The sequence below is a fragment of the Ascaphus truei genome, chromosome 17 (assembly GCF_040206685.1).
Source record: "Ascaphus truei isolate aAscTru1 chromosome 17, aAscTru1.hap1, whole genome shotgun sequence".
In the NCBI taxonomy this organism is placed as follows: domain Eukaryota; kingdom Metazoa; phylum Chordata; class Amphibia; order Anura; family Ascaphidae; genus Ascaphus; species Ascaphus truei.
The window spans coordinates 29939826-29954273 of record NC_134499.1 but is presented as its reverse complement, the minus strand read 5'-3'; the positions used below and the strand labels follow the sequence as shown (position 1 = coordinate 29954273).

The window sequence follows — 14448 nt, the reverse complement described above, 5'->3', positions numbered from 1 at the left end:
TTTTTTTTGGTATTGCTATTTTATTACTCCTGATATCACCCATTGCTGGGGGTCATTTCTTCCACTAACACGCATTTATTTTTGTCTTGTGTGTTGTTTTACCTGGGGGCTTGTTCTATGTTCTTTTGGCCACAGAATCGGACATGACTCACAGATTGAGATGTTACCTTGCCCTCATTCATTCCCAAAATGTCTGTGTGAACCTGTTCAGTAAAAAAATGCTGCCGCAGACAAACATTAGCACAATTTTTTCTTTAGATAGAATTTGATGTTATACCATCTTCCCACACATAGTAATATACTGTAAACTTTTGTGAATTTTGTTCCACCGTGCACATTACAAATATCGGAAATCATCAGGATGCTTGCAGTGAAAACCTCTAAAAATACGGGCTTAATTCAAATATTGGCATTTGCTGATTTTTTTGCCGTTTCACTTTTTTTTCCTAAATTCCCAAATGTCTAAAATGAGCAGATTTCCATGCGGCGGCACCAATGTGCCCCCTTCTCTACCCGTGGTGTGTAACATGATATACTTAAAAGGGCCGCTTATTACCCGCATATATCTCCAGTCAGCTACATCAATGCGGCGCGGGTGAATCCTCTCCCACTCCTCTTACAAAGGGAACTAGGTATTAGCACAGGAGAGGAGCGGGCAGTACAGTATTTATCAGGAGAGGAGCGGGCAGTACAGTATTTATCAGGAGAGGAGCGGGCAGTACAGTATTTATCAGGAGAGGAGTGGGGCAGTACAGTATTTATCAGGAGAGGAGCGGTCAGTACAGTATTTATCAGGAGAGGAGCGGGCAGTACAGTATTTATCAGGAGAGGAGTGGGGCAGTACAGTATTTATCAGGAGTGGAGTGGGGCAGTACAGTATTCATCAGGAGAGTAGCGGGGCAGTACAGTATTTATCAGGAGAGGAGCGGACAGTACAGTATTTATCAGGAGAGGAGCGGGCAGTACAGTATTTATCAGGAGAGGAGCGGGCAGTACAGTATTTATCAGAAGAGGAGAGGACAGTACAGTATTTATCAGGAGAGGACAGTACAGTATTTATCAGGAGAGGAGCGGGCAGTACAGTATTTATCAGAGAGGAGAGGGGCAGTACAGTATTTATCAGGAGAGGAGTGGGCAGTACAGTATTTATCAGGAGAGGAGTGGGCAGTACAGTATTTATCAGGAGAGGAGCGGGCAGTACAGTATTTATCAGGAGAGGAGTGGGGCAGTACAGTATTTATCAGGAGAGGAATGGGGCAGTACAGTATTTATCAGGAGAGGAGCGGGCAGAACAGTATTTATCAGGAGAGGAGTGGGGCAGTACAGTATTTATCAGGAGAGGAGTGGGCAGTACAGTATTTATCAGGAGAGGAGCGGGCAGTACAGTATTTATCAGGAGAGGAGCGGGCAGTACAGTATTTATCAGGAGAGGAGCGGGCAGTACAGTATTTATCAGGAGAGGAGCGGGCAGTACAGTATTTATCAGAAGAGGAGAGGACAGTACAGTATTTATCAGGAGAGGACAGTACAGTATTTATCAGGAGAGGAGCGGGCAGTACAGTATTTATCAGAGAGGAGAGGGGCAGTACAGTATTTATCAGGAGAGGAGTGGGCAGTACAGTATTTATCAGGAGAGGAGTGGGCAGTACAGTATTTATCAGGAGAGGAGCGGGCAGTACAGTATTTATCAGGAGAGGAGTGGGGCAGTACAGTATTTATCAGGAGAGGAGCGGGCAGTACAGTATTTATCAGGAGAGGAGCGGGCAGTACAGTATTTATCAGAAGAGGAGAGGACAGTACAGTATTTATCAGGAGAGGACAGTACAGTATTTATCAGGAGAGGAGCGGGCAGTACAGTATTTATCAGAGAGGAGAGGGGCAGTACAGTATTTATCAGGAGAGGAGTGGGCAGTACAGTATTTATCAGGAGAGGAGTGGGCAGTACAGTATTTATCAGGAGAGGAGCGGGCAGTACAGTATTTATCAGGAGAGGAGTGGGGCAGTACAGTATTTATCAGGAGTGGAGTGGGGCAGTACAGTATTCATCAGGAGAGTAGCGGGGCAGTACAGTATTTATCAGGAGAGGAGCGGACAGTACAGTATTTATCAGGAGAGGAGCGGGCAGTACAGTATTTATCAGGAGAGGAGCGGGCAGTACAGTATTTATCAGAAGAGGAGAGGACAGTACAGTATTTATCAGGAGAGGACAGTACAGTATTTATCAGGAGAGGAGCGGGCAGTACAGTATTTATCAGAGAGGAGAGGGGCAGTACAGTATTTATCAGGAGAGGAGTGGGCAGTACAGTATTTATCAGGAGAGGAGTGGGCAGTACAGTATTTATCAGGAGAGGAGCGGGCAGTACAGTATTTATCAGGAGAGGAGTGGGGCAGTACAGTATTTATCAGGAGAGGAATGGGGCAGTACAGTATTTATCAGGAGAGGAGCGGGCAGAACAGTATTTATCAGGAGAGGAGTGGGGCAGTACAGTATTTATCAGGAGAGGAGTGGGCAGTACAGTATTTATCAGGAGAGGAGCGGGCAGTACAGTATTTATCAGGAGAGGAGCGGGCAGTACAGTATTTATCAGGAGAGGAGCGGGCAGTACAGTATTTATCAGGAGAGGAGCGGGCAGTACAGTATTTATCAGAAGAGGAGAGGACAGTACAGTATTTATCAGGAGAGGACAGTACAGTATTTATCAGGAGAGGAGCGGGCAGTACAGTATTTATCAGAGAGGAGAGGGGCAGTACAGTATTTATCAGGAGAGGAGTGGGCAGTACAGTATTTATCAGGAGAGGAGTGGGCAGTACAGTATTTATCAGGAGAGGAGCGGGCAGTACAGTATTTATCAGGAGAGGAGCGGGCAGTACAGTATTTATCAGGAGAGGAGCGGGCAGTACTGTATTTATCAGGAGAGGAATGGGGCAGTACAGTATTTATCAGGAGAGGAGCGGGCAGAACAGTATTTATCAGGAGAGGAGTGGGGCAGTACAGTATTTATCAGGAGAGGAGTGGGCAGTACAGTATTTATCAGGAGAGGAATGGGGCAGTACAGTATTTATCAGGAGAGGAGCGGGCAGAACAGTATTTATCAGGAGAGGAGTGGGGCAGTACAGTATTTATCAGGAGAGGAGTGGGCAGTACAGTATTTATCAGGAGAGGAGCGGGCAGTACAGTATTTATCAGGAGAGGAGTGGGCAGTACAGTATTTATCAGGAGAGGAGCGGGCAGTACAGTATTTATCAGGAGAGAAGCGGGCAGTACAGTATTTATCAGGAGAGAAGCGGGCAGTACAGTATTTATCAGGAGAGGAGTGGGGCAGTACAGTATTTATCAGGAGAGGAGCGGGGCAGTACAGTATTTATCAGGAGAGGAGCGGGAAGTACAGTATTTATCAGGAGAGGAGCGGGCAGTACAGTATTTATCAGGAGAGGAGCGGGAAGTACAGTATTTATCAGGAGAGGAGCGGGCAGTACAGTATTTATCAGGAGAGGAGCGGGCAGTACAGTATTTATCAGGAAAGGAGCGGGCAGTACAGTATTTTTCAGGAGAGGAGTGGGCAGTACAGTATTTATTAGGAGAGGAGCGGGAAGTACAGTATTTATCAGGAGAGGAGAGGGGCGGTACAGTATTTATCAGGAGAGGAGCGGGCAGTACAGTATTTATCAGGAGAGGAGCGGGGCAGTACAGTATTTATCAGGAGAGGAGCAGGCAGTACAGTATTTATCAGGAGAGGAGCGGGCAGTACAGTATTTATCAGGAGAGGAGCGGGAAGTACAGTATTTATCAGGAGAGGAGCGGGCAGTACAGTATTTATCAGGAGAGGAGCGGGCAGTACAGTATTTATCAGGAGAGGAGCGGGCAGTACAGTATTTATCAGTAGAGGAGAGGTGAAGTGCAGTATTTATCAGGAGCGGGGCAGTACAGTATTGATCAGGAGGGAGGCGGGGCAGTACAGTATTGATCAGTGTTTCATTAAGCAGCTGAGGGAGCGAGGAGAAGCTACAATCTACACCAACAACATCACCGCTCCCTCTGCATTGGGGAGAGAGGGCCGCAGGGGCGGTCAGCGTTTGGGGGCCGTAGGTGAAGCCCGATAGCCGCCTGTTCCCCACCAATGTTCTATACACACACAGACAGACTCCGCATTCTTGGAAAACGTGTTTATTAGAAGTAACACAGTATATATTCCTTTGGCAATCCTACACTTTGCCTCTAGGATACATTACATCACTGTGTGATACATTGTGACAGCTAAAATCATCCGTGAGATTATTCCAGGAGAGACTTGGACACAGTCGGAAATGTAAAAAATACAAAAGCAGCCGGGGAAATAGAAAAGGTGCAGGACACGAGTGGAACCCTGAACGCTGCTCCTGATAAACAAGGGGCCACGTTTAGAAACCTACTGTGTTTGTGACTGTAACCAGCACTACTGCTGCTGAGAGATCAGAGACGTATATCAGAATCTATGTACAGGCGGTCCTCGGTTATCCAACGGGACCCGTTCTGGAAGTAGCGTTGGATAGTGAAACCGTTGTAAAGTGAGTCCCATGTTAATCAGTGGCGGTGAGCGCTGGATAACGCATTCCGGCTTCGAAAAATGGCCGTTGGGTTGCATTGCAAAGCGTTGGATATGCCATTCGTTGTAAAGTGAAACGTCGGACAGCGAGGACTACCTGTATACAGGGAAACTTGTATATAGGGAAACTTGTATACAGGGAAACTTGTATACAGGGAAACTTGTATACAGGGAAACTTGTATACAGGGAAACGTGTGCAGTTTTTTTTTTCTTTTCTTATTTTTTGTATGTGGCTCAATCAAACATGGGCATCAGAGGGTCTATGGATCTAGGCAATTTTGGCACAAAACCATTATCATCCTGCACGTAGGTATCAAAAACATTTTGCCAATCTGCCCCAGCGTGCACCTTGGGGAGAGTCCGTAGGAGGAGTTGGGGGGAGTTACATGGTGCACAGATTAAAATGAGATGCATCACATTCTGCGTCTCTTGGGCAGAGTCAGTAAGGTCGCGTCCATGGTTGGCGAGACCGCGCCGAGGAGTGCACGCGCGGCGCGATCACAATGCCTTAAGGCAATGATCGCATCCGTAGACCGCGTGAGGAATCAAATACATTTGATTCCACGGCGCGACGGCCAGGTCACGTGAGCTGTTCGCCCAATGAGGGCGAACCAGCTCCGTGACGTCACAGCCCCAGACACGCCTCCCAATCGCGTTTAGCCTGGCGACAAAACGCTCCCGCTATAACATGGGTGAAGTCACGCGCACGGACGCGAGCGCGCGGTCACCATGGACCCAGCCTAAGAGTAGGGTTGCCAGGTGTCCAGTATTGAACCAGACTGCTCTGTATTTGGACACTGTCCAGTAACAAATGAGAGGTAATACTGGACATGTATGTCTCCGGTTTTACTTCTCTGGACATAGTGATCCGGCCACTTTGGCGGGGGCTGCAGGATTTCCCCGAGCAGGGCTGTTGGTAGAGGGCTGGGCAGCTTGCTCCATCCTGATTGGCTGCATTACCCAGCAGCAGCCAATCGGGAGGTGTCAGGAGCCTGTGGGTGGAGCCAAGGAGAGGCGGAAACAGCATGGAGCAGAGAGAGACGTGTGTATATGTCTCTTGCGCTCGTGACACGCACGCGTTCATCGCACCTTTCACGATTGTGTCCAGTATTTTAGAGAAGCCGCCTGGCAACTGTGAGTAAAAGGAGTTGGGGGAGTTACCTTCTTGCCCCCCCCCCAAAAAAAAATCCCCCACATCTATTAAGTCTAATATTCTCTTCCCACGGCGCGCTGCGCCCAACGCGCTGCGCCTAATGCGCTGCGCCCAACGCGCTTTTCTCTGCTTTCATGCATAGATCCCCAGGAATTGACCCGTTATGGCAATTCGAGGGGAGTTAAGAAAGGGGCACGTCTTCCCATTTCTGCATTGCCCCATTTGACTCCCTTGATGCCGAAGCAGGGCAGGAAAGGGTTAATGCCGTTCATGCCACAAAGACTTGGCATGGCAAAGCAGGGGGGGGGGGGGTCATTAACCCCTCCGATGCCAGAACAGGTCTGCCAATGCACTGCCCAGCTCTCATCCTCAATAAGACAGCAAACCGAGGAGATCCCGGCTCGGACCCCGATATAACGCTGTTCTGGGCCGCTGGGCACATGGCGGCAGGGTTTTATAAAGAATGCTCCCCCCCCCCTCCTCTCCTCCCCTAACCCCCACATGGAAACCTCTTCAGCACTTGTCTGCATCCATATACAGAACAGCCCGGAAGGCCGACTCTTCTCTTATTCTTCACCTGTGTGCTTTGGAAATGGTTAATGTGTGAACAGCACCGTGCATGCAGGTATACTCAGTGCTGTGTGATGCTGGAGGGGAAAAAAACAAGCACTTCTGCTTCCACGCGGGAGCAAATCTCTGCACCTGTTTTGTGTTGGCAGAGAAGATACATTTTCTAGGGCGATGCCAGCTGAGACCTGGAGTATTAAAGGGTGTTAAGAAACAGTGGGACAGTGGAAAGGACACATCTCATTATTATAAGTGCATCAAGAAGCCGCTGCCCCCAAACGGCTATGGTCTTCCCATGGCAATAGGCACTCAGGAGTCGGGTTGCCATCAGGTAATGTCACATGGAGAAGCCTTAAGGCTGATGGTAACCAATATATAAAGGTGCCTTATTGCTGAGCAAAAATCAGACCCCACACCCCCCTCCCTCTACTTGGAACCATTCAAGCAGTAAATATATTAACATATTAAATAACATTATTTATATATTGTGTCTGTAATAAAAGCTATTAAAACAAAAGGGAATATATTTACACAGATTCCTTCAGGTGACTTCATAGGATTTGATTCTAAAAACATTTTTTTTTTTTTTTTTTAAACTTTTCCTGTATTTTTGTAAAAAATTATTTCGGGAGAACCTGCGTCATCAAAAAGGTTTTTTTTTTTTTTTTTTCCCCGGGTGGTTATTTTCCCAACGATAGAACATATTGCTTTGAGTTTCCTGGCTAGTTATCTGCCAGGATTCTTTTGAATTGTCTGAGAGGAAGAAGAATTAATCCGGGGTTCTAAAAATGGCGGAACCCCAGCACTGCTCCTCTCAGATGGGCTTGGAAACCTTTGTGTTCAGCACTGGGAAGCTTGACACAATTTGGAATATTATTGCTGAGAACTTTAATGCCCAAAGCGTCCTGTTAAAAGCGGAGACCTTCCTATTAATTCCTTAATTCCTCCGCCTTCTCCCACCTCGCCACGTGTTGTGCTGCCTTGCGCTTCCGCAAAATGGGGATTGCTTTTAAGTAGGAATAGCTAAATATTCCGGGAGTGATCGGCAGGGTCTTTGGAGGCTCAGGAAAGGTGGGAGGCGGAGTTGGCAGGAGGGGCGTGTTCTTAAGTCTTTTGCTGGGTGGCGTTTGCGGACGCTGCGTCTGGCCCGTCCATCTTGTGTCGGAGCCAGCTTTCGATCGCCTGAAACACCGCGCTGCTCACCTCCGGCAGCTCTTTGTGCAGGGCGTGGAAGCCATTTTCATACACCTACAGGTGTGAAACACACACGGAGAGGACATGATGATATTCCCAGGGTGTGTCGCAGTTTATCACAGAGTATACAGCAGGGGTGGCCAACTCTGGTCTTCAAGGGCCACCGACAGGTCAGGTTTTCAGGATGTCCCTGCTTCAGCACAGGTGGCTCAATCTGACTGCGCCACTGATTAAGCCACCTGTGCTGGGACTGATTGAACCACCTGTGCTGAAGCTTGGACTGATTGAGCCACCTGTGCTGAAGCAGGGATATCCTGAAAACCTGACCTATTGGTAGCCATTGAGGACTGGAGTTGGCCACCCCTGTTATACATGTACTAAAGAAAGACCTTTTGGATGACACACTGACTTGAAGAGTCATTTAAACGTGCGTCCGTGAGCTTATTAAAGTATTTTGCGCTCATTTTTTTAGCTTGTAACATTTGTCACCAGGAGTTTAAAGGAGCAGTTCTTCCTACAGTGGGATATTTTTGGTAGGGGGTCTCAGAAGCTGAACCACTTTAATTCTCTGGGCACCCCCTGCTTTCCGAAATACTTCATGGGGAATGTGTCGCCTACTGGGAAGACAAAATGGAGTTTTAAATCTCCTGAGTCATGCAGGCCGATAGAAAGCTGTGACGGGTTAAACAGCATAAAAAGGGGGGTTCCCGGAGGGGAACACAACTCTCACATCCCCAGCAGTAAAAGGGTTAAGCATTGTTTAAAGAGCGTTGGAAACCAACACTAATATTTGGTGAGCTGTCATATTTACAGTATTAATGTCAACACAGATGGCGTCTACGTCACGGAGTTTACATGTTTGCAGCACCGGAGACTGTGACAGCTGGAACCATCATTCCAGGTCACAGAAGTCACTGGACAGCAGATGTAATCCTGACTGACCCCAAACCTCCACTTTAAAGGGAAAAAAAACCAAGCGGGACTGAAGCAAGGGGTCTCGATAGGAATAGCAAGCCACACCGGATGATGTCACGGCTTCCTATTGGCCTGCATGATGCGAGCCATTGAAACTGCCATTAGATTAGGCACACAGTGTCTCTGACTTCAGGGATACCGGCGCCCCCTACGGAGGTAATTATCTCTGGTAGCAGGGGGTCCCCAGAGCTGAAATTAACATATTTCCGCTCCGGAGACCCCATGCTTCAAACCTGTAATTCAGCCTGTTCTGCTGCTTTAACCGAGACACTCATCCTATATTTATATTGATTCGGAGGAAGGCAAAACACCCCAGTGAAACATTTGCTAATTATGTCTCATAAGGGAAAAAATTAATTCCTTCACTCCAGTAATGGCAATCAGATTTCTTCCTGGATCAACATCCTTCCCGTGTTTACTTATTTGATATATCCCTGTATACCTTTCATTTCTAAAAAGTTGTCCAACCTTGAGTTAAAGTTATCTATTGTATCTGCCATCACAGTCTCCATGGGTAATCAATTGCCCTTACTGCAAAAAACCTTCCTTTGTCACTGACGAAATCACCTTTCCTCCATTTTTAAGGGATGACCACTATGGCAGTCCTTATTTCAATTGACATTCTTGCTAATTTGATTGCCCTTTTGCAACTTGTTACAGTCCTAATAATTCGGATATGATGCCTCTGTCCCTTCTGACTTTAACAATCCAAACGCCTGCCTCTTCCTGTCCATTTCCTCCCCTACCTGTTTATTTAGCCACATTGTTTTTTTTTTTTTTTTAATTTGTATTAGACGTTATCCTCTAACAGTGTTTTAAAAATTGCCCATTTATCTTCTAAAGTTAAATCTGTTAATGAGACCATGTTATGATCGCTGTCTCCCAAATATTCCCTCACTTAAATATGTGTTATAACTTCTACATTTTTTTTTTATATTGCTAGGGCCAGTAACGCCCTTTTCTACATATTTTCTAAATAAATGTGGTTATGTAACAGTCTTTCAGCACACCCAAAAATCTCCTTCAGTTGTTCTGCTAATCTCCTTACTCCAGACGATGTCCGGATAATTAAAATCACCCATAATGAAAACATGACCTAGTTTTGCTGCCTTTGCATTTGCATAACTATTTTGGCTTCCTCTGTCACAGATATTTGGTGTTTTATAGCAGATCCTTACATACTGTGTTTGTACTTTTACCTCCAATGCAACATTCAATCCACAAAATCTCTACATTTTCATCATTCCCTTCATAAACATCTTCACTTATAAAAGATTATAAATCTGTTTTTACATACAAACATACTCCACCATTCTGTTTCTATTTGCCTGAACCTCCTAAAAAAAGGAATAACCCTCTTAATTAACTGCCCCCCTCATTATGCTGCTTCCAGCTCTGCTACAGGAAATACACATACTGTATGTAAAATGTGATACATTCATTCTCTAATTAGAACTGCCTTTAAAGCGGGAATCCATGCGGCTTTTTTTCTTGCCGTTTATTTTAAACGAATTTCCCGTAGGTTTGAAGAAGCGGGTCTCCGGAGCTGAACCCGATTACTTTCAGCGCCCTGTTTCCGGAGATACGGACCTCCGCAGGGGGTGTCGGTAGCTGTTCTACTAGTAGGGGTTCAAGTAATGGCGACGTTTCAAAGCTCCCGCTCCCTGCGGGCCAATCGGAAGCCGTGACATCATCAGGTTTGGCTTCCCATTGGCCCGTGTCATGTGTAAGAGCTTTAAACCTCAGCTCAGCCGGAGCTGCTATCGGCACATACGGAAGTATCTCCAGAAGAAGGGGGTCCCCAGAGTTGAAATGAATGGGGTTCAGAACCTGAGACCCCCTGCTCCAAACCGGTGTTAAAACATGAAAATGGCGTAATCCACACGTAATCCAACATCTTCTCCAACCAAACTGCAGCTCAGCTCCCAGTGCTGCCACCTCAAGGGTGCATCACAAACCTGTTTAATGAAGTCATTCCCTCTGCTCATCTGCCTCCCCCCCCATGGGTGGGAATCAGAGGGTCCCCAAAGCTGAAAATGCATTTTTTTTTCTTTGCGTACCGGTGCAGTCCCCATCAGGGGGGAAACAAAATGGAGGTTTAAATCTCCTGGGTTACGCGGACCAATAGGAATCTGCTACGTTATCTGTCGGGGCTTCCTATTGGCCCACGTGACGCAGGGGATTTAAATAAGCGGAAGTACCGGCGGCACCTTTCCCGGTAAGCATATCGGGAACCATGGGAGGTAGGGCGGGGGAGGGGGTCTCGGAGCTAAACCGCGTCATTTAGAGCCCCGGAACCCCGTGCTCCCCAAAATGTAAAAAAGGGAGGGGGCGTCGGGTTGTGTGTGGACTGCTCTTTTAGATCTCACCTTGACAAAGACTGCGTGGCAGTCGAAACGTTGGTTCTTTTTGCTGATTAAACTTGCTATATTGAAGCCTGTGTCCCTGGATTTTGCCTTCTACCTGCTCTTTAAAATCCCAGGTATAGGTGTGTCAGGAAAGCAATTAACTCTCACACCCACAGCTGCTGCAATCACTCAGGTAGGTACAGACTCTCACCACCCAGGCAATCAAAGTCAATTATCCCACTCCACCCTCTGTAAGTGCCAGGACACACCACTATAAATCAATCAGTCCCGATGCTCGCAATATACACCGCACAGCACTTTCACTCTCGCTGCATATAATCTCTTTCTAGTTGGTGGGAGGTAAGGTTTCTCTTTTGGGCTGGACAGACAGGAAGTGATGTCACAGCGCCCTCTTACCTTCAGCGTCTTGTCATCGCTGGGAATGGTCTCCATCATTAGGTGGGAGCCTCTGATGTCACAGAGCTTGTCTGCAGTGCCGTGGAACAGCAGCAGTGGCAGCTTGAAGTGCGGGAGAACTTTCTCCACCCTGGCCGTGGCATTGAGTAGCTGGACCCCGAAAGACACCTTCATTCCTCCGTGGTAAACCAGCGGGTCAGCGATATAGGATTCAACCTACGGCAAACGGCATTAATACCATCACTATAGGGCTGCAACGTGTTCCCTAGAGCAGTATACCGTGAGAGTCAAAATACAGCTGCTTATTTAAAGGGTCAGTCCCTCCTAGGACCAAAGTGTACTAATGGCAGTGACATGGTTAAGGGTTCAGTCCCTCCTAGGACCAAAGTGTACTAATGGCAGTGACATGGTTAAGGGGCCAGTTCCTCCTAGGACCAAAGTGTACTAATGGTAGTGACATGGTTAAGGGTTCAGTCCCTCCTAGGACCAAAGTGTACTAATGGCAGTGACATGTTTAAGCGTTCAGTCCCTTCTAGAGCCCAAGTGTACTAATGGCAGTGACATGGTTAAGGGTTCAGTCCCTCCTAGAGCCCAAGTGTACTAATGGCAGTGACATGGTTAAGGGTTCAATCCCTCCTAGAGCCCAAGTGTACTAATGGCAGTGACATGGTTAAGGGTTCAGTCCCTCCTAGAGCCCAAATGTACTAATGGCAGTGACATGGTTAAGGGTTCAGTCCCTCCTAGAGCCCAAATGTACTAATGGCAGTGACATGGTTAAGGGTTCAGTCCCTCCTAGAGCCATGGTGTACTAATGGCAGTGACATGGTTAAGGGTTCAGTCCCTCCTAAGGCCAAAGTGTACTAATGGCAGCAGGGCCGCCAATTGGGGGGGACAGCCGGGGCTGGTGACCCGGGCCTGCCCGGGCCCCAGCTCCCAGCTGCCTGGAGAACCTTTCCTCTCTCTGTCCCACACCGCCGAGCCTCCACTGCCGGCGCGTGACGGGGCTCTGACGTCAGCTCGCCAGAAGTAAGCTTGGTCCAGCTTCCGGCGCACTGCGCGCTGACGTCAGCACTGTGGTTTTTTTTATATATGTATTGGGTAGGTGGGTATTTTGTATGTATTTGTGGGGATGGGGGAGGTTGTATATATTTGGGGGGTGGGGATTTTTTTTGTATGTATTTGGGGGGTGGGGATTTTTTTTGTATATATTTGGGGGGTGGGGATTTTTTTTGTATATATTTGGGGGGTGGGGATTTTTTTTGTATGTATTTGGGGGGTGGGGATTTTTTTGTATGTATTTGGGGGGTGGGGAAGTTTTTTGCATTGGGGGATGGGATGTTTTTTGGTATATATCTTGAGGGGGGAATTGTGGAGGGGGGAGGGAATGAGTGAGCGTGGGGGTAATGGACAGAGAGAGAGAGGGCGAGTGAGGAAAAGAGGGAGTAAGAGTGAGACGCAGGGGAGAAAAATACATGCGAGGCGGGGGGCATGGATTGAGTGAGTGTGGGGTAACTGATGGAGGGGGGTAGAGCGAGAGGTGAGACAGAGAGAAATATATGGGAAGAGGGAGGGAAATAGAGGGGGCTTGCGAGGTGTGAAATGGGTCTCGCAACACTACCAACAAGGGGGGGGGGGGGCGGTCAGAACTGTAGTCCTGGGCCCCGGGAAATCTATCTGCGGCCCTGAATGGCAGTGACATGTTTAAGGGTCAGTCCCTCCTAGAGCCAAAGTGTACTAATGACAGTGACATGTTTAAGGGTCAGTCCCTTCTAGGGCCAGAGTGTACAAATGGCAGTGACATGTTTAAGGGGTTCACATCTGGCTGACCAAGGCTGCCATTTTTTCCCCCCAATCATCTGTTAATGTTACTTTGTAAACACGGTGAGCTAACACTTGGGAGGGATTGCACTATCTCTGGCTTCTCCCTCGTGTCTGATGTCAACGTGTTCAGTCACCGCAACAATTTCACATATCTGTGTCCTTGGAAAATAAGTAAATTGTCCCACCCCATAAAGTTCTGTGAAATTCCTTTTAATCTGACAGACATTCATTCTTCTGCACGTTTTAGATGGTTTAGCCAACGATGGCACCATAATTACTGGTCACAAAATGATTCACAATGTGTCTATAAATAAAAAGCTCAACAAACAGTTTGACCATAAAAGCGTTAGGTTATTGTGAGGACATTCCAATTTATAAATATTTAGGCTTATTATACACTTTAAGGTTCCAATCCCCTATATTTTATCCATTAAACATTTCACTGCCCTCCATATTGGAATTATACTTTATTAAAAACAATAAATGTAATTTCCTTGGTTTACAGATTTCACTATATTTACACGATAAAATAAATAATCCAAATTTTTTTTTTTAAAGCGCTTCCCCGCCCAGAGGTCACTTTGCTCCTAGAAGTAGGCCCGCCAACAGGGGGGGGTCTGCCGGGGTTGGCGCCCCGGGCCCCGTGAGTCCGTGGCCCCCTGGGCCCCCTGTGTGGCCGTGCCTGTTAGCAATAATATGGGGGGGGGGGGGGTGCTCTTTTCATTTGTCCTGGACCCCATGATTTCTGTTGGCGGCCCTGCCTAGAAGACTCTGATTCTTGACAGCGGACATTGAAAAAGTGACATTTCCCATTGTTCATTCAGCCGCTGACCTGACGGTAACCCACGTCCCGCAGCAAAAAGTCAGGGGTGAAAAAGACTCCAGAGTTTCTTTTTTTTTTTTTAACTTGTATTTACAGGAACAGCCATGTGAATCCACCCATGGAAAAAGTTAACCTTTAACTGCTAGTAAAGTGAGCGTGTGTGAAGCAGAGCCGCTCACATTGTGTCCTCCGGGAGGAACTGACTTTCTGGCCTTGGACAGTCATTCTCTGCCTTATAGCCACAGTTCCCTTTGTATTATACCGAAATATATCATACGTGTCCCCTCAGCCAAATGAATGGAGCGATCCGCTCTAACCTCCATTACAGGATTGGGACTGAGGGTTCTTCATAGCTGAACCCCACTATTTTCAACTCCGGGATCCCACCGGTGAAGTTACAGGTAATTACTTCACGTTTTGTTTTTTTAAAGGGGGATTTAAATGGCTGTCCAGTAGGAAGCAGCAACCAATGATGTTGCTGCTTCCTATTAGCTTGACATTTGGCAGCCATTTTGTTTCCCCTGAGGGAGATTTAAACTCAGTAACTTCCCTGGTAAGTATCTTTT

General features: G+C 47.2%; 1 protein-coding gene across 2 annotated transcripts in view; it reads right to left on the bottom strand.

Moving 5' to 3' along the window:
• Nucleotides 1-4149: 4149 nt before the first annotated feature.
• The window catches only part of MGLL (monoglyceride lipase), a 44896-nt gene continuing 34597 nt past the window's right edge, over nucleotides 4150-14448 (bottom strand). For both annotated transcript variants that reach the window (XM_075574573.1, XM_075574572.1), the window contains 2 exons: nucleotides 11239-11454; nucleotides 4150-7552 (listed from right to left, as the gene is read on the bottom strand). In XM_075574573.1, the coding sequence (XP_075430688.1) occupies nucleotides 7409-7552; nucleotides 11239-11454 (360 nt within the window). In that variant the 3' untranslated portion in view covers nucleotides 4150-7408. The remainder of the gene's footprint in view (nucleotides 7553-11238; nucleotides 11455-14448) is intronic.